The 26,757-nt window shown below is 31.5% G+C and overlaps 2 protein-coding genes across 6 annotated transcripts in view; one reads left to right on the plus strand and one right to left on the minus strand.

Annotated features, from left to right (window-relative positions):
* LOC140443240 (uncharacterized) overlaps positions 1-26,757 on the plus strand; it is a 102,001-nt gene continuing 75,244 nt past the window's right edge. Inside the window, exon 1 of the mRNA XM_072534388.1 lies at positions 1-3,387. Coding sequence (XP_072390489.1) covers positions 3,363-3,387 — 25 coding nt within the window. The 5' untranslated portion in view covers positions 1-3,362. The remainder of the gene's footprint in view (positions 3,388-26,757) is intronic.
* On the minus strand, positions 3,384-25,593 carry LOC140443213 (uncharacterized). 5 transcript variants are annotated; one of them, XM_072534349.1, is made up of 5 exons: positions 25,303-25,581; positions 23,847-23,960; positions 19,966-20,052; positions 9,887-9,982; positions 3,384-5,347 (listed from the first exon to the last, which is right to left on the minus strand). In XM_072534349.1, the coding sequence occupies exons 1-5, from the start codon at positions 25,415-25,417 to the stop codon at positions 3,882-3,884; spliced, it is 1,878 nt and encodes a 625-aa protein (XP_072390450.1). In that variant the 5' UTR covers positions 25,418-25,581; the 3' UTR covers positions 3,384-3,881. The 5 variants fall into 5 exon arrangements, with proteins under 5 accessions (XP_072390450.1, XP_072390457.1, XP_072390466.1 ...); XM_072534356.1 differs by lacking the exon at positions 19,966-20,052; XM_072534365.1 differs by lacking the exon at positions 9,887-9,982.

Consider the following 26,757-nt stretch of genomic DNA (forward strand, 5'->3'; position numbering starts at 1 on the left):
AGGAATTTACGTTAAATAACATTAAGCAAGAATATTATTTATTAAAAAAAATAATGTAACACAATATGCAAAACTATGAACAACGGGTTAATAACAGATAGGTATATTTATTTTATACCTAAAATTTAGCAAAATGTTAAAAATTATAGAGGATACCAGTGCAGTTTACCGTGCCTTTTACTACAACAAAAGGTTTTCTGCGAATTCCATTAATCGTTTAGAGGTGGTTGGTTGAATGTACTGTATCAGTTTTGTAATTAAATCTACTTCTTCATTCGTTGCTCCTTTACAAGTTGCGTTGGATAAGGATATGGTTTTGAAATTTCGTCTAATCCGCATTCTTTAAGTTCCACTTTGCTTCCGATATTGCTGTAGATGTTTCTTCGTTGTGAATTACAATAAGATAGTGATCATTCTCGTTTGGTTCGAGTAATACATCCCATGAAAACATCTGCGTTATTGATGGTTCGCATATAGATCATATATGCATATATACTAAGTGACATAGAAATCCGAACACCCAGTTTAAATGATTTTATTTTAATAAAATTTTGTATAAGTACTTAATGAAGCATAATAAGTAAATGATTAAAATTTCAAAATGATTGCATTGCTTTAAAGGCCTTTTACCTTTAATAATGTGTGGATGCACCCCGATGTGTTACGCATTCTCCAACGCGCCTAGGCATGCTTCTGATCAGGTGGTCAATGTCCTCTTGTGGTATCTCATTCCAGGCAACCACCAATTTCTCTCTAAGTGCTTGTAGAGTCTGAGGAGGACGTTGAAAATTGAGCAATCTCCTACCCATCATATCCCACACGTGCTTAATTGGGGATAAGTCGGGAGATCTTGGTGGCCATGCTAACAATGTGACATTATTATGTTGAAAGAAGTCTATTGTGACTCTTGCAACATGTGGTCGGACATTATCTTGTTACAAAGTTGGATTTGCCAGGAAGTCAAGATAGGGTTCTAGAACTTCTTGGATATAACGCTGCGCGGTCACATTACCTCTGATGAAGATTAAAGGTGACCTGGAACCATAAACTATAGCACCCCAAATCATAACTCCAACAGTGTGATGAACATGTCTTTCAACAAAAAACTGTGGATTCCTCCTTTCACCACGTCGCCTTCTAACCTTCGCTCGACCATCGTGCATGCCTAAACAAAATCGAGACTCGTCACTAAAGACAATACTGTTCCTTTCCTGATTCCAGAGTGACCGTTCTCTGCACCACTGAAGGCGATTACGGCGGTGTTCTGGAGTTAAAGGAAGGACCCGGTGTGGTCGGTATGAAAACAGGCCAAAACTTCTCATTCGTCGGTAAACACTTCGCATGCCAATAGGTCTTCCGTGTTCTGCAAACCATTAATTTGCAATGGAGTTGGTAGTGGAGAAACGGTCTCTTAAGGCCAATAATATTTGGCGGCGATCTTCACGGTCTGTTGTTCTACGGCGGCGTCCAGTGTACCTTGCTCTTTGCATACGGTCTTCTTGAAGCCATGCCTGACAACATCTAACCACGGTGTCTACACTTCTTTGCACTCTAACTGCAACTTCCCGAAGTCTTATTATACGGCCCCTATCAAACTCACTAAGTTGACGAAATCGTGCAGGTCTCCGTACTCTAGGTATCGTAACCAATCGTAAAGAATATCAAGAACCACAATCCGCCAAATTTGGATCTTTACTGCGGCTGAAATATTCATTTTTAGATTGTTAGTGAATTTAAAAGCAAAAAGCATACAAACCGGAATCTCCAACTGATAAGGCTAAAAACTTTATCACTTGTTTTTTTCAGTAAGATAAATAAATTACACCAAATTTTTATTGAAATAAAATCATTTAAACTGGGTGTTCGGATTTCTATGTCACTTAGTATAAGTCAATAGCAGAACCTTCACCCGTTCTTATGTCGAAACGAGTGTCTTGTGCATCATTAAGTAGATTTAAATTGAATTTTTCCAGAAGGGATTTTATTTTTCTACCAAGATGTGTTAATTTTTTTGAACCCCAAAGGATTATGTGCTTTGAAGACTCCGACAATTAGTCGTGGAGTAGGTATTTGGTCTAAGAGGTCGGATATTTCGTTATGGTTAAGTTCTTGGTTGGGAGGATTGTATATGTTGCATACGGAAAAGGTTGGTATGTCTTTGTTTCTGACTCCTATTGACAATGTTTGTTTCGAATGGTATTGTTATGCTATTAATGTCGTTCTTTACGTATATCGCTACTCCTCCGCTGGCTATTTTAGCTTTTTGTCGATTTTTAAAGAAACAATTAAAATTTTTTAGTTTATGCAGTGTTGTTTTGAAAATTAGTTTCTTGTAAACATGAGATCATTAGTTTGTATTTTGAGATTAGTATTTCCAACATTTCTAAATGGGTGTAATACCCATTTAGATTCCATTGAATACAATTAATTAATGTTATTTTTATATTAGTATGTGTCTGTAGAGGTGTCGCTGTCTCCCTACATATGGAAGTTTGGATTAATTTGTCGAAGAATTTTATTTCTTATTCGGGTGCATCTACTTTTAATTTTTCGGTCATTTAGTTTAGGGTATATTTTTGCTTATCAATTTGAACTATGGCACTTTGGTTACAATATAATGTTTGGATCATCTTTATAATTTTACTGAGAATGTGCTTATTCATAAATATTGATATTAATTTTTCATGTTTTACTCTATCGAAAGCTTTTTCGTATTTAACAAACCACAAGTGTAGGTTAACGTTTACAGCCCTGAATTAGAATGTTAATGACAAATAGTACTTCTCGGGTACCCATTCCATTTCGGAACTTGAATTCTCCAGCTTTTCATAGATTCTCTTATTTATTACTTTAAGCAGTACTTTTAAAGTATGACTCATAAGTCAATTTTGGACAGTCAGAGCACTCTTTTGCTGCTTGTTTTTATGGTTGGTTAAAAACACTGACTTTAGCCACTCTTGCGGTATTATTTCATTTATATTGAACAAATCTCCAACACTTCCAAGTTATCCTCTTTCAATAGTTTTAACAGTTCTGCAGATATTTCATCTAATTCAGCTGACTTATCATCTTTAGATGTGATATATATGATTTCATTATTGTGATCTTAAGTCGTTGTTTTAATTTCAAACAAGACAGTCCATATTATCGACGTTTGACTTGTCTTTAGTTAAATATAAAAATAAAAATCCATTTTTTGTAATCAAACAAATTGAGCGATTGTTAATGAGACCGAAAAAGTGAAAATGATCTTCGATCCTACGGCGATAAACCAGCATATTGTGCAATCCAATTAACCGATGTATTGTGACACAACGAAACCAAGTACGAGTCAGCAGCCAGTGGCGTAAGCGTAATTCCAAATGTGCACTGATCAACAATTACAAGGTAATATACAAATTTCTCAACCTTTTAACAGGTATTACTTACAATCCTTACAACAACCCTAATATGTTAACTCTCTTTCCACCCCCTTAAATGAATCGAAATTTGGATTAAATATTTCTTTTAAATAATATCTTAACACAAAAAAAATAGTTTTATTGATTTTTTCGATCATCAAAAAAGGTATTTAAATATTCGTTTTGTTTATACAGTTAGTTCATGTCCCGATGCACAACCAACATTGTCCCAAGAGTAAACTACATGTTGAACCTTGGGACTAATGACACTATACACTTATATGGTAAGTAATGCTTTACTCGTTGGTTATAATAGATCTTTTTATTATCTGTTTAGTACCTAAATCTCTTTTCTTTTATCGAGATCAAATATACATGTTTCAAATGAAATAAAAAAAATAGTAAATTTTGTCCCAAGGTACATGTCTTTCTCCTATTACTAATATAAAGTCATAAATTAACTAAAATTGTCAGTGTAAGTCATTTTTGAGTAAAATCCAAAGATTGTTTGTCAGCAATTTCCTTTAAACAAATTTTACCCTTATAAGGTTTTTCTCCAGTATGAATTCTCAAATGGATTTTTAACCCATCTTTCCGGGAAAACTGCTTAAAACAAATTTCACACTTGTAAGGATTTTCTCCAGTATGAATTCTCAAATGGATTTTTAACCCATCTTTCCGGGAAAACTGCTTAAAACAAATTTCACACTTGTAAGGATTTTCTCCAGTATGAATTCTCAAATGGATTTTTAACTTATCTTTCCGGGAAAACTGCTTAAAACAAATTTCACACTTGTAAGGCTTTTCTTTGTTGTGCAATCTCAAATGCCTTTTTAAATTACCTAATTCAGTAAACTGTTTAAAACAAATTTCACACTTGTAAGGCTTTTCCCCAGTGTGCAATTTCATATGTTGTTTCAAATTACCTGCTAGAGTAAACTCTTTAAAACAAATTTCGCACTTGTTAGGTTTTTCCCCAGTGTGCAATTTCATATGTTGTTTCAAATTACCTGCTAGAGTAAACTCTTTAAAACAAATTTCACACTTGTAAGGCTTTTCTTTAGTGTGCAACTTCAAATGGCTTTTTAAATTACTTAATTGAGTAAACTGCTTAAAACAAATTTCGCACTTGTAAGGTTTTTCCCCAGTGTGCAATTTCATATGTTGTTTTAAATTACCTAATTCAGTAAACTGCTTAAAACAAATTTCACACTTGTAAGGATTTTCTCCAGTATGAATTCTCAAATGGATTTTTAACTTATCTTTCCCGGAAAACTGCTTAAAACAAATTTCGCACTTGTAAGGCTTTTCTTTGTTGTGCAATCTCAAATGCCTTTTTAAATTACCTAATTCAGTAAACTGTTTAAAACAAATATCACACTTGTAAGGCTTTTCTTTGTTGTGATATCTCAAATGCCTTTTTAAATTACCTAACTGAGTAAACTGTTTAAAACAAATTAGGCACTTATAAGGATTTTCTTCAGTGTGCGATTTCATATGTTGTTTTATACTATTTAATTGAGTAAACTGCTTAAAACAAATTTCGCACTTATAAGGTGTTTTTCCAGTATGAATTCTCAAATGGATTTTTAACCTATCTTTCCGAGAAAACTGCTTAAAACAAATTTCGCACTTGTTAGGTTTTTCCCCAGTGTGCAATTTCATATGTTGTTTTAAATTACCTAATTCAGTAAACCGCTTAAAACAAATTTCGCACTTATAAAGTTTTTCCCCAGTGTGTAACCTCAAATGTCTTTTTAAATAACTTGCGTCAGTAAACTGCTTAATACAAATTTCGCACTTATAAGGTTTTTCCCTAGTATGCGATTTCATATGTTGTTTTATATATCCTAATCGAGTAAACTGATAATCTAATCGATATTTTCCGTTAGATGAAGGTTCAGTTGTTTTCATAATTTTCATTCTGTTCTCCTCCTGGAGGCAACCTAAAATACAAACCAACCATAAAAATTGTTTTACATATTTTTTTAAAAAATATGGAACAGGAACAAAAATGAATACAACCATGAAAAATAACTTTAATAAATAACGTAAAGTATAATAAAATGGTCAACAAAAGTCCACTTAATGATATAAAATTGGGTAAGATACCATATTATTTTTGTCCTCTTGTGCTTGATAGCCCGCTCATTATAAATTTCAAAATGTGTCTGAGACACTAGTGGGTCGTTAAAAAATTAAACAGACTCGTAAGCATTTCTTCATTGGAAATATGCCTTTACTCGTTATCTTTCGTTGTATCCTCTCTGTATTATGAGACTAAGGTAAAGGAAAGACCATGTGTAAAGACCGGCTTCTCATTTAATTCTAAGAAGTTTATTACTAGTGGACCAAGTAAGCGAAGATATCTTTTACATCTTTATGTATAACATTTTACTGCTCTGTTGTGTCAACAAGTTTTCTTACTTTATTGATAGGACCATGTCAATTTTTATACTAATATATATATACATCGGCTTAGAACGTCTTTCGACGTTGTCCGATACCTAAACACCATCTCTTCCTATCTTCGCAGTCGTTTGTTGTTAAATTTCTTTCGCTCATGGACTTGTTTACGCCGTGTTGCCATTTTAATCTGGGTCTTCCTCTTTTCCGTCGATCTATCGGTTGCCATTCTATTACTTTCTTGGGGAGTCTTGATGCTGGCATCCGTTGAACATGCCCATACCACCTTAATTGTTATACTAATAACATTAGTAAAATGATAAATCGGCCATAACATGCAAATTTATTTAAAACATGCAAACAGTTTTTGCAATTTCAGTGTTTAACTAATCGTTGTTATACGATATAGTATCGGCTGTTTGTCTTTGATTGCTTTGTCTATTGTAAGACTCCTCATAAGTTGTAGTAGTTTTGTACAAAGCGGTGCTTCAATAAAGTAAAATAAGTAATTTGGAAGAAAATAAAAGACAGTCGAAAAGTAGAGTGTTATCTCCAGAAGAACAGCGTTTAGTGCTGAAAGTGGAAAGTTATTTTAATTTGGAAAAAAATAACATGGGTCCATTGACATCTATTATGGCAGTTCAGAAACGCACATATGATGCTTGCGGTATCTCAGAGATGACATTCTGGAGAATTAACAGCATGAGTGAGGATGAAATAAGTAAAGTAAATAAGAAAAATCGTCGACATCCGAAAACTTTGCCACAGTCAATTAAGTTAGCAATTAAAAATATTATATATGATATGTATAAAGCTAAAGAACATGTAACAAAGAGTACTGCGTTGCAAAAAATAAGGGACAAGGAACTGTGTGATATTAGTTTAACCGGTTTTTCGAGAGTACTGAAACATATATGTTATATAATGTTGTATCAAAACGGTGGCATTTTTTAAGAAAATACATCAAAAATAAAACTTGTGAGAATCAAAGGCAAGTTGTATTTTTAGACAAAACTTGGATTTTCGCTAAATGAAATATGTCAAAATCATCTTGGCAAGATGGCACCACGAAATGCTATTCCTCTAGGCGTTCCAATAATGGTAAAAGATTCATCATATTTCATGCCGGAAATGATGAGGGCTTTATTCCGGGCGCAAGCTTAATTTTATCGTCCACAAAGAGTAAAGATGATTACCACGGAAATATGTATGCAAACATTTTTGAAGAATGGTTTGAAGAGAATTTGTTAAAAGAATTAGAGCGACCATCCACTATCGTGCTGGATAATGCACCCTACCACTCAAAAGTAGAAGAGAAAATTCCTTCAAGCGACTAGACGAAAGAAGAACTAAAGGCGTGGTTAACAGAAAAAAAATAATCACAGTGACATATTTTTAAAAGCCGATTTAAAGCAAAAGTGTGAAGCCAAAAAAAATTCAAAAAAAATTTGTCATCGACTAAATGGCTTTTAAATAATGCCATAAAGTTCTTCGACTTCCGCCCTACCATTGCCTCTACAATGCAATTGAGTTGGTTTGGGGTATTGCAAAAAATTACTATGATAAATATTCTAAAAATTATATATAAATATTATATTTATTTCATTTTCTTTTACCAGAACAAAATCCAACATTCTCAGTGAATATAAAATATATGAAATTAAATAATTTACTTTTCAAGTGATTGGAATTAAATTTGAAATTTTAAAAATTGTTTGACGTTCACTGAATAGCGAACTTTCACTGAGGTTCTTTCCTTTAGCATTAAGATTTATAATGTAACAGATGAAATTTTATAGCATTAAGATTTGTAAATGTCAAAATTGACGAGTGGTAATATTACTTTTCCAAAGTGATGTAAAATACTGTGTGATCTATCTAAAATTACCAATACATTTTGACTTACCCTATATTCGACTTATAAATTTTCGCATTCGTATGATATGCTGTGCCTGTTTTTAGAGGATAATGATATACGTCAGAGGATTCGTGTTATCATTCTCAAGAGAACAGAATATAAAATATGGTATCTACTACTATGCTATATATTTAATCAAACATTGGCTCATAACTAGGAATCAATGTTTGATTAAATCTAACACATTACTGGACTGTGCATTCTTGTGGACCGAAAAACTGAAGAAAAGCTCAAATTTTAATGTTCCTTTGGTAGAAACTTGAAAGTGCCCAAAAATCGGGTGATAATATTTTTCAACAGAATAACTAAACAAATTTACATGAAAACTAACAAAAATATGTAATTGTCTTAATCTTAACTACTCTTAATTGTACTAATAATTTGTATATGTGTAATATACAGTGCTAGTCAAAAGTCCGTTTCCCTCGTTCATATCTGTTGAACGGTTATTGTTAAAATAGTGAAATTTGGATAAAGGTAATAAACAGACGTAGGCTTCTTAACTAGTCATAACAAGTGACGTACTAGTGACCGATGACGTTACAGCGCCACTATGACAAATAATTTTAAATAGGACCTTATGGTAAGTGATACCTCGTTTGAAAGGTATTGAAAATACCTATTCAGTCATAATAATTTTATTTGAGTTTCAGCATATTTTGATGAATAAATTATATAAATACTAAAATTGTATTTTTGCATTTAATTAATGAATATTACAGTCTCCACCTCTGGTTACTTGTCAAACATTTGACGTTTTTCAAGTCTCTTGTTTTTACGTCAACTTTTTTGACAATTAACCAGAGGTGAACGTTACAATATTTATTAATTAAATGCGAAACTACAATTATTTTTATATACCTATTCAATCATACTAATAAGATCTTTTTATTATCTGTTTAGTACCTAAATCTCTTTTCTTTTATCGAGATCAAATATACATGTTTCAAATGAAATAAAAAAAATAGTAAATTTTGTCCCAAGGTACATGTCTTTCTCCTATTACTAATATAAAGTCATAAATTAACTAAAATTGTCAGTGTAAGTCATTCTTGAGTAAAATCCAAAGACTGTTTGACAGCAATTTCCTTTAAACAAATTTTACCCTTATAAGGTTTTTCTCCAGTATGAATTCTCAAATGTATTTTTAACTTATCTTTCCGAGAAAATTGTTTAAAACAAATTTCGCACTTGTAAGGCTTTTCTTTAGTGTGCAATCTCGAATGGCTTTTTAAATGACCTAATTGAGTAAACTGTTTAAAACAAATTTCGCACTTATAAGGTTTTTCCCCAGTGTGCAATTTCATATGTTGTTTTACATTACCTAATTCAGTAAACCGCTTAAAACAAATTTCGCACTTGTAAGATTTTTCTCCAGTATGCACACTCAAATGTCTTTTCAAATTATCTAATTGAGTAAACTGCTTAAAACAAATTTCGCACTTATAAAGTTTTTCCCCAGTGTGCAATCTCAAATGTCTTCTTAAATTACTTGCATCACTAAACTGCTTAATGCAAATTTCGCACTTGTTAGATTTTCCTCCAGTATGCACTCTCAAATGGATTTTTAACTTATCTTTCCGGGAAAACTGCTTAAAACAAATTTCACACTTGTAAGGTTTTTCTCCCGTGTGTATCATCAAATGTTTTTTTAAACTATTTGTTTGGGTAAACTGTTTGAAACAAATTTCACACTTGTAAGGTTTTTCCCCAGTGTGCAATTTCAAATGCCTTAAACAACTCGCATCACTAAACTGCTTAATACAAATTTCGCACTTGTAAGGATTTTCTCCAGTATGAATTTTCAAATGGAGTTTTAAATCATCTTTCCGAGAAAGCTGCTTAAAACAAATTTCACACTTGTAAGGATTTTCTCCAGTATGAATTCTCAAATGGATTTTTAACTTATCTTTCCGGGAAAACTGCTTAAAACAAATTTCACACTTGTAAGGATTTTCTCCAGTATGAATTCTCATGTGGATTTTTAACTTATCTTTCCGGGAAAACTGTTTAAAACAAATTTCACACTTGTAAGGTTTTTCCCCAGTGTGTAATCTCAAATGCCTTTTTAAACAACTCGCATCACTAAACTGCTTCATACAAATTTCGCACTTATAAGGTTTTTCCCCAGTATGCGATTTCATATGTTGTTTTATATTACCTAATCGAGTAAACTGATAATCTAATCGATATTTTCCGTTAGATGAAGGTTCAGTTGTTTTCATAATTTTCATTCTGTTCTCCTCCTGGAGGCAACCTAAAATACAAACCAACCATAAAAATTGTTTTACATATTTTTTTAAAAAATATGGAACAGGAACAAAAATGAATACAACCATGAAAAATAACTTTAATAAATAACGTAAAGTATAATAAAATGGTCAACAAAAGTCCACTTAATGATATAAAATTGGGTAAGATACCATATTATTTTTTGTCCTCTTGTGCTTGATAGCTCTGCACGCTCATTATAAATTCCAATATGTGTCCGAGATACTAGAGGGTCGTTAAAAAATTAAACAGACTCGTAAGCATTTCTTCATTGGAAATATGCCTTTACTCGTTATCTTTCGTTGTATCCTCCCTGTATTATGAGACTAAGGTAAAGGAAAGACCATGTGTAAAGACCGGCTTCTCATTTAATTCTAAGAAGTTCATTACTAGTGGACCAAGTAAGCGAAGATATCTTTTACATCTTTATGTATAACATTTTACTGCTCTGTTGTGTCAACAAGTTTTCTTATTTTATTGATAGGACCATGTCAATTGTCATCATATACTTATTACATTTTTGTTAACGGTTCAAAATTAAATTATCTAGTATTATTTAATATCTTAGTACATACTAATTTTTTATACTAATAACATTAGTAAAATGATAAATCGGCCATAACATGCAAATTTATTTAAAACATGCAAACAGTTTTTGCAATTTCAGTGTTTAACTAATCGTTGTTATACGATATAGTATCGGCTGTTTGTCTTTGATTGTTTTGTCTATTGTAAGACTCCTCATTATTTTCAAGTTGTAGTAGTTTTGTACATAGCGGTGCTTCAATAAAGTAAAATGAGTAATTTGGAAGAAAATAAAAGACAGTCGAAACGTAGAGTGTTACCTCCAGAAGAACAGCGTTTAGTGCTGAAAGTGGAAAGTTATTTTAATTTGGAGAAAAATAACATGGGTCCATTGACATCTATTATGGCAGTTCAGAAACGCACATATGATGCTTGCGGTATCTCAGAGATGACATTCTGGAGAATTAACAGCATGAGTGAGGATGAAATAAGTAAAGTAAATAAGAAAAATCGTCGACATCCGAAAACTTTGCCACAGTCAATTAAGTTAGCAATTAAAAATGTTATATATGATCTGTATAAAGCTAAAGAACATGTAACAAAGAGTACTGCGTTGCAAAAAATAAGGGACAAGGAACTGTGTGATATTAGTTTAACCAGTTTTTCGAGAGTACTGAAACATATATGTTATATAATGTTGTATCAAAACGGTGGCATTTTTTAAGAAAATACATCAAAAATAAAACTTGTGAGAATCAAAGGCAAGTTGTATTTTTAGACAAAACTTGGATTTTCGCTAAATGAAATATGTCAAAATCATCTTGGCAAGATGGCACCACGAAATGCTATTCCTCTAGCCGTTCCAATAATGGTAAAAGATTCATCATATTTCATGCCGGAAATGATGAGGGCTTTATTCCGGGCGCAAGCTTAATTTTATCGTCCACAAAGAGTAAAGATGATTACCACGGAAATATGGACGCAAACATTTTTGAAGAATGGTTTGAAGAGAATTTGATAAAAAAATTAGAGCGACCATCCACTATCGTGTTGGATAATGCACCCTACCACTCAAAAGTAGAAGAGAAAATTCCTTCAACCGACTGGACGAAAGAAGAACTAAAGGCGTGGTTAACAGAAAAAAAATAATCACAGTGACATATTTTTAAAAGCCGATTTAAAGCAAAAGTGTGAAGCCAAAAAAAATTTGTCATCGACCAAATGGCTTTTAAATACTGCCATAAAGTTCTTCGACTTCCGCCCTACCATTGCCTCTACAATGCAATTGAGTTGGTTTGGGGTATTGCAAAAAATTACGATGATAAATATTCTAAAAATTATATATAAATATTATATTTATTTCATTTTCTTTTACCAGAACAAAATCCAACATTCTCAGTGAATATAAAATATATGAAATTAAATAATTTACTTTTCAAGTGATTGGAATTAAATTTGAAATTTTAAAAATTGTTTGACGTTCACTGAATAGCGAACTTTCACTGAGGTTCTTTCCTTTAGCATTAAGATTTATAATGTAACTATAAGTAGTTTTCAGGTTTATATGTAACAGATGAAATTTTATAGCATTAAGATTTGTAAATGTCAAAATTGACGAGTGGTAATATTACTTTTCCAAAGTGATGTAAAATACTGTGTGATCTATCTAAAATTACCAATACATTTTGACTTACCCTATATTCGACTTATAAATTTTCGCATTCGTATGATATGCTGTGCCTGTTTTTAGAGGATAATGATATACGTCAGAGGATTCGTGTTATCATTCTCAAGAGAACAGAATATAAAATATGGTATGCTATATATTTAATCAAACATTGGCTCATAACTAGGAATCAATGTTTGATTAAATCTAACACATCTGGATTGTGCATTCTTGTGGACCGAAAACTGAAGAAAAGCTCAAATTTTAATGTTCCTTTGGTAGAAACTTAAAAGTGCCCAAAAATCGGGTGATAATATTTTTCAACAGAATAACTAAACGAATTTACATGAAAACCAACAAAAATATGTAATTGTCTTAATCTTAACTACTCTTGATTGTACTAATAATTTGTATATGTGTAATATACAGTGCTAGTCAAAAGTCCGTTTCCCCCGTTCATATCTGTTAAACGGTTATTGTTAAAATAGTGAAATTTGGAGGCAGGTAATAAACAGACGTAGGCTTCTTTACTAGTCATAACAAGTGACGTACTAGTGACCGATGACGTTACAGCGCCACTATGACAAACAATTTTAAATAGGACCTTATGGTAAGTGATAACTCGTTTGAAAGGTATTGAAAATACCTATTCAACCATATTAATTTTATTTGAGTTTCAGCTTATTTTGATGAATAAATTATATAAATACTAAAATTGTATATTCGCATTTAATTAATTAATATTAAAATCTCCACCTCTGGTTACTTGTCAAAAATTTGACGTTTTTCAATTCTCTTGGTTTTACGTCAACTTTTTTGACAATTAACCAGAGGTGAACGTTACAATATTTATTAATTAAATGCGAAACTACAATTATTTTTATATACCTATTCAATCATACTAATTTTGTTTGGATTTAAGATGATTTTGACGAATAAATTAAATAAATACTAAAATTCTAGTTTGGCATTTAATTAATAAAAATTCTAACGTCCACCTTTGGTTATTTATCAAAAAAAGTTGACATTTGTTAATTTTCTAGATGATTTTAGTTTGCAAAAGCGTTTATAGCTCAATATTTAGTTTCTCTTTCTGCTTTGTTTAGCCAATTCTCTAGTTATTTTTAGCTTGCAAACTCGTTTATATACTTTTTCCATTGTCAATTTGCCAAGCGTCGGCTTTTGAGGTTCTTTGATGTCGATGCCGACCATTGGCGTGGAAATTAAGAAAAGGGATCAGTTATCAAACGCATATTTCAAGAAAAATCATATAATTTTTATTAATTTTTACATAATTATATTCAGGAAAATTTCTCAATTTTTGGACAGAAATTGTTTAAACAATTTTTTAAACAAATTCAAAATATCACCTTTTGTGCTCCAAAAAATATTTTTTAGGTTTTTGGGTGACTCTAAATAAGATCTATGTCATTTTTCTCAAAAGTTAATAGTTTTGGAGATATAAGCGATTTAAAATCCGAAAAATGCGATACCTAATATGCATTTTCGAGGCTTGAAAAATATGTAAATGAGTATTTTTGAGATTCAAGAGTATCTAAACTAAAGTATCAACATTGATTTTGGTGAGAAATCGGAGCAATATTTTCCGTAGCAGAAAAAGGTGATCTTTTGAATTTGAATTGTTTCCGGCAAAAATGTCCGGCACCCTTCAACCTTCGATTTGTTTAAACGGGGCATTTTTGAATAGGACTCTTCAAAGGACAGAATCAGTTTTTTTTTCAAATGGGAGCGGGCTCACAACACCGAATAAATAACAAATTAATTCTTTCAAATTAAAGCTTGTTAATTTTAGTGATTTATAAGAATATTGGACTTATTATTTAGTTTTTACATAAACCATAATATTTTTTTACAATTATCTGTAAATAATGGCTCATTCTGTCAGAAAATTTTAAAACATTGTCTATCCAGCAATTAAGATAGTCAACTGAAATTTAATTTTTAAACACGGCCTACTGTTAATGCACAAACAGGGTGAATCTTCAATATTTTGCTTCGAGTTAGAGATATCTGAAAAAGTTATTTGGAAAAGATGTTCCAAATATTATTTTAACCCCACATAACAAAGTTTTATGTCAAAATTCGCACTTTTACTTTTTTCATTAATTGAAGAGCTTATTTCCAGTGTCTTAAATCCAAAATTTCGATTTTTTAAATTTTCTTTTTTTAAACTTTATAGATTTCTTCAAGTCTAGAATAAAGTTATATGTACCAAAACAACTTCTTATTTACCATTTAAAAGTGCATATGAAAATTGTAAAATTGTATAATTTGTATGTTAAATTTGTATGAAAATCTGTAATTTCATGGATTTCATTATATGGATGTAAGACACTTTGGAAATAAGCTCTTCAATTGTAGTCAGGATTCTAAAACGGACAGTTGGCTGTCCCGAGATGCATCTTAAGACAGCCAATTGTAGATTTAGGATCGAGATTACAAATAATACTGAAAAACTAAAATTGCGAATTTTGTCATGAAATTTGGTATGTGCGTTTACAATAAGTGGAACAACTTTTCCAAATAAGTTTTTCCGATTTCTCTAACGCGAAGCAAAATATCGAAAATTTACCCTGTTTGTGGATTCGCAGTAAGCCGCGTTTAAAATTTAAATTTCAGATGACTATCTTAAAAAAATGTGCACTAACAACATGTATGACTGTGCAAAATGTCAAATCTGTATGTATTTTAGTAGCTGATATATAGAGTTGTCTTCATCTTAAATGCGACACACTGTATAATAATGAATACTAGTGTTCAAGATGCATCGCGATAGCTGTAAAGAAATTAATTAGAAGGACTGAAAAGAATCGTCAGTGTGCCTGTAAAATTGTAAACTGTTCGCTGAATAACGTCTTTTGCAGCAGTGTCAATCCTACCCAATTTTTTATTTGGTCGCTTTCGTTTTAAGGAATGATCTGTAACTGTGCCTAATTTAATAATTGTATATATCGTCTTATACCCGATTTTTTTAATACATGAATTCTCGAAACAATTGCATTATCAGCCATCCCAATATTTTCTTTTTTCAAACACTCATACATATTTAAAACTATTCTTTGGGATTGTACGTGCAAATCTTTATTTTTTAATTCAGAGCTGTCATTAACATAATTGTCATTATTTATTGATAACACAGAAGTTGATGCATCTTAAAAAATGCCATCCTAGAAAAATATAATATTACTTATAACTTATATTACCTATACCTTATAAGCCCCCGCCTCTGCAATAGGAAATATTTTAGGCTATCGCATAGCAGACAACAGGTGTTCATTAGAATTTATTGGTTTGCGCTTCGCGCTGTTGCCATAATGCATGAGTTTAAAATTAGTGAATATAACCTTAATACCATTATTAATATATCTGCAATTTTTCATGTTTCCAGGTAAGGTATAAAATCAATGAAATTTGGAAAAAAATAATACAATTCTTGAAACCGTTTTTGAGAACTTGGATTCTTAAAAGTTGTCTGATTTCTTAAAAGTCGATCATTATATCTATAAAAGTATTACCGCTAAATTCACCAACAGGGCAACGTCGAACGTTCAAATTCTCTCCAGACTACAATGTTGCCAATATTCGAAAATTACTTAGAATATAAGTAATATATACAAAGTTCACGGTTGCGTTAATTCATTAGTGAAGAGTCCATGGAAATATTAGTACCTAGTTAATTAATTTATATATATGTTTTTGAGAATAAGTTCACATTATTTTTTAAGAGTGTCGTTCGTTGACTAGCAATTGAATAATAACGAATAGAAAATAGAGAATATTTTTTAAATATAACCTTAGGAATTTTAGGAAATATGTCTGACAACCTTGATTTGAAAGGCGGTCTCTTTGATACCAGAATAAGACATGTTTATGTTGGAAAATTATTAGTGGATGTACTATACCTGTTTCTGTTTAGTTTAGTCAAGTTGTTTATAGTTAGTTGTTCTCAGTTAATATTTAGTTTAATTATTGTTTGAGACGTATAAATTTTTACAAAGGCAGAATGGTACGTACTGTAGTCGACAAAGTAGCAGATGTGTTAATAATTGGTAAATGTGAATGTAATTTCCATGTAGCGGAACGTCTTTTTAATGAGAGGTACCCCGATCGCCCTACATCTAGAGCTCATTTGAGGAGGCTTCTTCGGAAGTTCATTCAAACTCATTCAAACAATATTTAGCATCCTATATTGCTCCGAATGGCTTCACTATAGAAAGTTAATGTTTTAGAAAACTCCATATTCATATGTATGCACAGGATTATTGTTGTCTGATATAACGAGATCGGCTTGTAACGAGGTAATTTGTCTGCCATTTCAGTTCTCGTTATAGAAGGAGTCTACTGTACTATTTCCTGAAGATAATCGAACCAGTATTAAACAACGTGTGAGTGAAGCTACTGGAGTAGCTATACGTACAGTAGAAAGGATCATTCAACAAGCGAGTATGTTAACAAACGCAGAGGCAAATAATACACTAACATTTCCAGCTACAACACTTGCTAAAAGGAAAGCAACCGTGACAGACTTGAGGGAGTATGACAAACAGTTTATTAGAAATACCATTCATCGTTTTCATGAGACCGAACGTTGTCGTGTCTCACTGAAGCTTTTGCAGAAAAGGCTTGTAGAGGTGCACGAATGGACTGGAAGTGTGAGTTCTCTCTACAGAATTGTGAAAGATTTGGGATTTAAATGGAAGAAAACGAAAGATAATCGAAGTTTATTAATTGAATGGAATAATATTCGTGCTCTACGCATTAAATATTTGGACAAAATTAAATATTACAGAAGCGAAGGTAAGTCACTTGTATATGTTGATGAAACCTATGTACATGCAGGACACACTACGCCAAATAGCTGAACAGGTGACAGTGGCAAAGGATTGTTCAAAAACATTTTAAAAGAAAGTATGTTGGTTATGGTACATGGTCATGGGGAGATGGGTTTCATACAGAATACCCTTTTGATTTTTAAGTCAGGAGCTAAGACAGGAGATTATCATGATTATATGAATTCAGAAAATTATGAAAAATGGATGAAAGAACAGTTAATCCCCAGTTTGCCTGTTGAATCTGTTGTTGTTACTGATAATGCGTCATATCATAATGTACAAATTAATAAAGCACCCACCAGTAATTCTAAAAAAATGGATATGATATATTGGTTGACAGAAAAACAAACGACACAAACAAGATCATATTCAAAATAAATTTGACAAAGTGCTGCAAGAATGTGGACATGTTTCTTTAAAACCATCATGCATAATACAACCTATAGAAATGGTTTGGGCGCAAACAAAAAATGAAGTTGCAAAACAAAACGTTTATTTTAAGTTAGAAGACGTAAAAGTGTTGGTGGAACAGGAATTTGCTAGAGTAACTGTAGATAACTGGAAGAAAGTGTGTAAACATGTTGTCAAGGTTGAAGATATGTATTTGGAAAGTGAACGTCCAAAAATGTAATTACTGAAGAATTAAGGATTGATTTAAATGATTCTAGTGACGAGGACAGTGCATCTGATTATGAAAGTGAATAATATAATTTAACATTACGATGTACCTATGTAATCTATGTGAATATAAATTTTCCAAACTGTCCTGTATGTATGTATTATTTTTTTACTTTATTACAATCATTTTGTATATTCTTCTGTTGAACTTTGTGATGTTTAAGGGAGTAATAATATAAATAATAAAGGTTTTACAGTTAGAACAATCTTTGTAATTAATATTTATTAATATTGTAATCTGTAATACGTATCTATGGTTTCACATACAAACAATATATGTATGTGATATATTATAATAATATGTATTAAAATGTAGTACAATATTGCCAAAAATCTAATCTAATATCATTGTTTAATAAATTGTGTGTACCTATCTTTAACAATTTCATTTAAATCATAAGTATTTTTTGGAACGCCACTGCTTTGTTTGGTGAGGCTTTACTGTTCCTAGAAATTTCCGCCACTACAGTTGAAACATACTTTATATTGTGCAGTTTAAGGAAAAACGTTCAACTGAATTTTACATTGTTTTTTCTCTGTGTGTACTAGCAAACGTCTTTGCATACTGCTTTTCCGAGAATATCGAAAAAAAATTTTACACTAAAATTTTTCCACAGTGTGAACTTTCTTATGTATATCCAAAGAATGTTTATAGGCAAACTGCCTTAAACAAATTTCACACTTGTTTGTAAGGTTTTTCCCCAGTGTGCAATCTCAAATGAATTTTCAAGTTACTTGCACGGCTAAATTGCTTAAAACAAATGTCACACTTGTAAGATTTTTCTCCAGTATGCGATTTCATATGTTGTTTCAAACTACTTCCTGTAGTAAACTTATTAAAACAAATTTCGCACTTATAAGGTTTTTCCCCAGTTTGCAGTCTCAAATGTTGTTTCAAATTACCTGCTCCAGTAAACTGTTTAAAACAAATTTCACACTTGTAAGGCTTTTCTTTGTTATGCAATCTCAAATGGCTTTTTAAATGAACTAATTGAGTAAACTGTTTAAAACAAATTTCGCACTTATAAAGTTTTTCCCCAGTGTGCAATCTCAAATGTCTTCCTAAATTACTTGCATTACTAAACCGCTTAAAACAAATTTCGCACTTGTAAGGCTTTTCTTTAGTGTGCAATCTCAAATGGCTTTTTAAATGACATAATTGAGTAAACTGTTTAAAACAAATTTCGCACTTGTAAGGCTTTTCTTTAGTGTGCAATCTCGAATGGCTTTTTAAATGACCTAATTGAGTAAACTGTTTAAAACAAATTTCGCACTTGTAAGGCTTTTCTTTAGTGTGCAATCTCAAATGGCTTTTTAAATGACCTAATTGAGTAAAATGTTTAAAACAAATTTCGCACTTGTAAGGCTTTTCTTTAGTGTGCAATCTCAAATGGCTTTTTAAATGACATAATTGAGTAAACTGTTTAAAACAAATTTCGCACTTGTAAGGCTTTTCTTCAGTGTGCAATCTCGAATGGCTTTTTAAATGACATAATTGAGTAAACTGTTTAAAACAAATTTCGCACTTGAAAGGCTTTTCTTTAGTGTGCAATCTCAAATGGCTTTTTAAATAACCTAATTGAGTATACCGCTTAAAACAAATTTCGCACTTGTAAGGCTTTTCTTTAGTGTGCAATCTCAAATGGCTTTTTAAATGACATAATTGAGTAAACTGTTTAAAACAAATTTCGCACTTGTAAGGCTTTTCTTTAGTGTGCAATCTCGAATGGCTTTTTAAATGACCTAATTGAGTAAACTGTTTAAAACAAATTTCGCACTTGTAAGGCTTTTCTTTAGTGTGCAATCTCAAATGGCTTTTTAAATGACCTAATTGAGTAAAATGTTTAAAACAAATTTCGCACTTGTAAGGCTTTTCTTTAGTGTGCAATCTCAAATGGCTTTTTAAATGACATAATTGAGTAAACTGTTTAAAACAAATTTCGCACTTGAAAGGCTTTTCTTTAGTGTGCAATCTCAAATGGCTTTTTAAATAACCTAATTGAGTATACCGCTTAAAACAAATTTCGCACTTGTAAGGTTTTTCCCCAGTGTGCACTCTCAAATGCCTTTTCAAACTTCCTGAGTCAATAAATTTCATAAAACAAATTTCACACTTGTAAGGTTTTTCCCCAGTGTGCAATCTCAAATGCCTTCTTAAACTACTCGCATCACTAAACTGCTTAATACAAATTTCGCACTTATAAGGTTTTTCCCCAGTAAGCGATTTCATATGTTGTTTTATATTACCTAAGTGAGTCAACTGATAATCTAATCGATATTTTCCGTTAGATGAAGGTTCAGTTGTCTTCATAATGTTCTCCTCCTGGAGGCAACCTAAAATACAAACCAACCATAAAAATTGTTTTACATATTTTTAAAAAATATGGAACAGGAATAAAAATGAATACAACCGTGAAAAATAACTTTAATAAACTACGTAAAATATAATAAAATGTTCAACAAAAGTCGACTTAATGATATAAAATTGGGTAAGATACCATATTATTTTTTGTCGTCTTATGCTTGATAGATCTGCACGCTCATTATAAATTCCAATATGTGTCCGAGATACTAGAGGGTCGTTAAAAAATTAAACAGACTCGTAAGCATTTCTTCATTGGAAATATGCCTTTACTCGTTATCTTTCGTTGTATCCTCTCTGTATTATGAGACTAAGGTAAAGGAAAGACCATGTGTAAAGACCGGCTTCTCATTTAATTCTAAGAAGTTTATTACTAGTGGACCAAGTAAGCGAAGATATCTTTTACATCTTTATGTATAACATTTTACTGCTCTGTTGTGTCAACAAGTTTTCTTACTTTATTGATAGGACCATGTCAATTGTCATCATATACTTATTACATTTTTGTTAATGGTTCAAAATTAAATTATCTAGTATTATTTAATATCTTAGTATGTATATACTAATTTTTTATACTAATAACATTAGTAAAATGATAAATCGGCAAAAACGTTATTTAAAACATGCAAACAGTTTTTGACTTTGTTAGTTATTACCATATCAGAACTACACACCGACGCGCTAGCGGAGGAACATCAATTTTCTTATCAACTGAAATTTTTCACCGTAAACTTCACCTAAACACTGCATTAGAAGCTGTTGCTATAACAGTATGGTGTCCAGAACAAATCACAATATGTAGTTTATATATTCCTCCTAATTATACATTGACAAGCACTGAATTAGAAAACCTAATATCTCAAATTTCTGGCCCATTTATTATGGTTGGAGATTTTAATGCACACAAACTATGTGGGGATCCAAAAATACATATGGTAGAGGTAAAATAATCGAAAATGTCATTAACAATACTGATATTAACTTATTAAATACAGGAAATAGTACATACTTCTTCTTTTTATGTTTGAGGCTATCCTTGCAGTAACGTCCTTATGACGACTTGAAAATGATTTGACCCAATCCATACCAGGAGTATTATCCTTAGAGCGAGTTATTTTTTTTCCTTGGCGATTTAAATGAGTCTTGATTATTTGTCGTAATTCCATTCCAGTAACAGGAAATCCAGCATCACTAAGACTATGAATGCATTGTATGAAGCACCTTTCCTCTTCATAAGAGAATATTGATGGGTATCCAGGTTTACCAGCATGTACTCCTTTTAATTTATAAAAAATAATTCTCCTTGGAACGTTAAAGGATTCAGCAGCAACTCTTGTACTCATGCCGTCTTTTATTGCTGACAGACATGCTTTTTACTCTTAAGGATACTTTGCACCACTTGCAAATTGGCAGTGCAAAGTATACCCAATTTCACGTGTTAAGTGTACATGTAAACAATGTTTTTTTTTGTTATTGATGCCCTGGTTTAAAACCGTTATTTTAACACCTAAAAAGCGCAATCGATTGTGGTATATGCCATTAGGTGTGTATGTACCAATTTGTGTCCGCTGGGACTGTCTACACAGTATGATTTTGCAAAGTTAGATAATAATAGATTTTCGAGGTTAATATTCTAACCGTTGCTGATAGATAACTGGCGATCGCAGAAACAATCGCGCGCATCTTACTCACGTATTGCGATGTTGCCTATGTGCTCTAGAGGTAGTACAAATATATAAACAAAATTGAGTATAGGTTTACAGAAAATATACTTTTACACGTTTGGTGCAAAGTTACCCTGCTCAGTGCAAAGTAATGTTTAAATTTAAAATAGAATATAAATAGCGGACCAACTCGACATCGAGTTATTTAAATGAAATTTTTATTTTGCGAGAAAAATTAAGAGATCAATACAAACAATATAAGCAAGAATATACATAACACTCATCAATAATAATGCAAGTAAAAAAAAAGTGATTATGGAAGTCGACCTCAAAACCGGAATGCAATTTTTAGTTCATCAAATGTCGACATGGATATCATTTAGCAGTTAATTTTGCATGCTGATCACGAATCCGGTGTCAGATTTGCTCTATCTTGACGTTTTATGCGCGTTTCGGGTCACTTCCGGTGTCGGATCGCAACCGGAAGTACATATTTAGATTCGTCTCGACGAGACCTTTCGATCCATATATACATTGTGGGGTCTAAAACTTAAAGTAAATTTTAACTTCCGGTCATCTCAAAACCGGAAGTGAATTTTTGTACCAAAAGTATATCTTGACAATCTCATACGTAATACTAATAATATTCCGAAAAAATAGTTTAATTATCTAATATGGTTTTTGAGTAAAGTGGTGGACAAGAAAAGGGCTTAGCGTTTTAGTATATAAGATACTAGATTTAAAATATATAAAATTGACAATTTGTTTCGTTCACACATATGGGTAAAACTGTCGACATGTTTTTTCAATGGTTTGAAGAAACAAAATATACACTTTTTGCAATTTCTATGGCTTCTCGAACAATTCTTGGTTTATAGAAGTGGATAGGGGCTATGGTTTTGAAGTTTTCAAAATCAATTTTGTGACCTGTATGAAGATGGTGCTGACCTAGAGCTGAAATTGAGTCGGAATTGCGAACAGAAATGGAATGTTCATAAATCCTATTATATTTAAGCACCTATAAAGAAATAAAACAAGGCGAAGGATGGATCCGGTGCCAAACTAGTCATCAGTGGGCCCACGAAGAATGTGCGGGGCAGAAGAGGACGATAATAAGTTCATCTGTGAATTGTGCTTATGTTAACCATCTACATTACCTTCTTATTTATTTTTACTATGGTGGACCTACTTGCTCAACATATGGGGCATGGAGAATCACATGACACATGGAACAATTTTATTTTTTTTTCTTACAAATATTAAATTTTATTTTCCACTTTGTAACAGAATAACATTTTATATCATAGAGTTGAACAGTATTTTTTTTATAATTATACCACAATAAACAGAAATTATATAGACATTTTGCTTAACTGGTCCTTGCTGCCCTGGTCTCTCCTATATATAAAGAATCACCTTTATCTCAGTATGTCTGCCTACAGTGTCTTCAATGGGCATGCCATGATTTAGGATGGAAGAAAACAGGATTTAAAAAAACTGTTGAATACTAGAATGCAGGGGAAGAGAACAGTCAATCGCTGAGAAGAAGGCTACAGATTGTAACAATTCTGGAGGTTTGCTGAGGAAGCAGAATGCATTGCTATAACTTTCAGTTTCATAGATGTCGTACCCTCCTGCTAAACTAGTACCAAACAGGGTCATTTTTTGTATTTATGTTTTATAAACATTTTTTTTTTTTTTGGAAGTTGTCTCTTACAAACTTGTCACACTGCAGCCTTTTGGCATATTGCACATTACATCAAATATTGACCTAGATAAGTACTTGACTTTAACATTACATATTTAACAGTTTATCAATTAATTTGAACATTATTGTCCAATAATTAAATTTTTTTATGAATTTGACCACACGCAAGCTTGGTTCTGTAGCAAAAGAAATTTAGGGGATGAAAGAAAAAAGCAGTTACATATGAAATAGTTTAAAATATTAGGTTTAACTTTTATTTTACAGTGAACATAATGTTTACTATAATAATATGTATATATTACTATATTATACCTACTATAGTAAACATGAAATTTAGTGAGCCCTGTTTTTATACACACTATAACTATGAGATAAAATAAACCTTTTTTCTTACCTGGGTAATCTTCCCCTGGGTCATTTTTTAAATCTTCCAGATTTACTGATGTGGATAGGTCATACTCTTCATATTCTTTCTTAATTTCCACTTTACCTTCCATAGCTAGAGAAACTGAATAAAGATATTTTTCAAAATTCAAGTTACAATCTTAAAATAATGTAACATCAACATTCTAACATAACTGTAATAAACCCACAAATGGGAAAGAATAGTCTATGACAGTGAAGTGTGGCCAGTTTCACATTTTTCGTGTACGAGAATAATCAACTTTTAATCATTAGCATTATTGAATTTGATGTAATGATCTTCTCATGAAAAATCCTTGTAAACCTTTTTGAGAATTTGAACTTTCGGTGTCACCTTTTGAAAAAGGACTGAACCTGCATAATGTGAAGGTCATAAAGGAAATCTCGCAATATTTCCTAAAGAAATTCTCTTATTGCCTAATCTCTGGCATTCAGCATTTTGCTGGTCTTCAATTAACATAGAGCTGCTTATTAAAGCGGGTTTTACACCAATAAATTAACTAAAAAATGCATGTATTTATACATCAATTTTTTTGTCATTAAATGAGTGAATATCTTGGTTATACATAGTTGTTAATTTGGATTTTCTGTCGAACATTTGGAAGGTTTTTTGCAACCAACATATATTTGGTTTTTTCCTCGTTTACAAGTCCTAGTTCGCTTCCAGCGTTTGTAAATTTTGCCCACTATAACCATATCATTGATGCAAGAATTCATGTCCATCTATTAAACATAATTACGTTCAATCAAAAAGTCGACTCAAGGCTACAAAATTGGATAAGATGCCATATTAAAATTTTGACTTATTAGCCAATGTTAGATAACACATCACTGACCTATTTACATTCCAAATTTAACTCTCAATGTTATTTTATATATTGTATGCCTCTATTAATGTAAATTTGCCATAATTATTACTGTTAATTCAAAACAGAAAAACATTATTTTAACTACAATATTCACAACTCGAATTGATTAGAATAAAGATTATTCACAAATTAATAATAAAAAATATTACCATTAGGTACTTAGTTTGATAATTCATACAGTGTTACATTTGGGCAAAAATAAACTAGCTGAAAACTCAAGAATTGCCCTCATGCTTAACTACGACCAAAGAATATAAACGCATATGAGTTTTTATGAGTGTTTGCTAGGACTATAGAGGGGTATTTTTTTTTGTTTATTTTTTATAAATTTTTTTCGGAAGTTGTCTCTTTTACAAACTGATCATACTGCAGCCATTTGGCGTAGGTTATATAAACATTAATTTTATCATATCTGTTTAATAATTAAAAATCTCGCCGATTGAGTTCAGATGATGGTGATAAAGGCAGTAAATGCATATTAGCAGCAAGTAATGGGGAAGCCTATAGAGTCTTGTTGGATATATACTGTATACACCAGATAAAAACTTTTCTTCTTACCTGGGTAATCTTCCCTTGTTTCATTTTTCAAATCTTCCAGATCTGCTGATGTGGATAACTCTATATCATTTTGGTCATACTCTTTCTTAAGTTCAACTTTACCTTCCATATCCATTGCTAATCAGAGTAGTGGTACAGACAGATACAGAGATATGGGTTAAATTCGGTTCGGTTAAATTGAATTTTCGTACAATGAACCTTGTTGTACATCAAATCATCACTAATCTATGCAATATTGCAATGAACATAACCTATAGATATATTTGGCCACGCCACAGTATAGATGTTGTGTATACCATGATACTATGACTAACAAGATAGGATCTTCCCGTAGCACAAAATCGGTCGTGTTCGCGCATGCCGTCATTGGAGAGCAGAATTTGAATTCTTGTTAAAGTTAAATGGGATTTTTATGCATTCTGTGATAAAATTATTCAATTAGCAAAATAATAATATTAAATAAAGGTTTAATAATTACAGTAATCGTACACAAAAGGATATCTCCAAACTATTTATTAAAAATTATTTATTGACACATACAAAAATTGACATTACGAACGTGCAAGTCTCCAATTACGTCACGACTTATGCGCAATATCTTATCTTCTTAATCATAGTATCATGGTGTATACTGTGATTTGGCGTTCAATAGAGATCGAAGTTGACATAGTTGCCAAAGTATAAAAAAATCCTGAATCCATTTAAAATCAAATAGGTCACATAATTATTGCAAAAGTGGATTATACAACAAAATAAATTAATATTTAATGTAAATAAATAGAAACAAAACAAGAGTTAAAAATTAATCTTGTTAAAAAGAATTTGAGCCGCTTGTTTAAAAAACATGTTTAATTAATAGTAAATAATAAAAACAAAACTAAAGTGTCAACATAGCATCTGTCAAATAAGTGTTACCACGATACACAGACTAAACGGTATGACGATTGTCGTCGCTAAATTTGGTTCGGCCGCGCATCTACGTCACGCGGGAACCTAAAATGTATTTGCTCCATTTGCTCCTTGTTTGTTGTTTGAGTTTCGATACATTAAATTCATACTAGTGGCGTTGAAAGTGATCAAATTGAAGTTTTACAATATTAAGCTGTAAACGATTAAAGTAATTCTGGATTAGTTTAGTTACAAATTGTTGTTTATTGTTGTAATATTGCTTAATAAATTTAAAAAGTTTCTTTTTATAATATTCAGAATTTTATATTTTTTTGAGTACAAAAACCATCGAGACAAAAACATATGAACAAAGATTCCAATATTTCAAAATTTTCATAGGAAGTGTAATTATTTTACGAATATCCAAATTTCTTGTTTACGTTGTTTTATCAATGTTATAAAAAAACAAACCGATAAATATTTGGTAAATTAAAATTATTTTATGTGGTACAATTTTCATTGGGACAGTTAAGCCCATGGAATTTATTTGATAAATCTTCATATTAT

Source organism: Diabrotica undecimpunctata, chromosome 1 (assembly GCF_040954645.1).
Source record: "Diabrotica undecimpunctata isolate CICGRU chromosome 1, icDiaUnde3, whole genome shotgun sequence".
Classification (NCBI taxonomy): Eukaryota; Metazoa; Arthropoda; class Insecta; order Coleoptera; family Chrysomelidae; genus Diabrotica; species Diabrotica undecimpunctata.

Coding starts and splice junctions, on each gene's coding strand:
- LOC140443213 (XM_072534338.1), bottom strand. CDS start 25,417: ATGGATATGGAAGGTAAAGTTGAACTTAAGAAAGAGTATGACCAAAAT. Junction 23,961..25,302: donor AACAAGGGAAGATTACCCAG/GTAAGAAGAAAA, acceptor ATCTTTATTCAG/TTTCTCTAGCTATGGAAGGT. Junction 20,053..23,846: donor CCCAGGGGAAGATTACCCAG/GTAAGAAAAAAG, acceptor TTTGTATTTTAG/GTTGCCTCCAGGAGGAGAAC.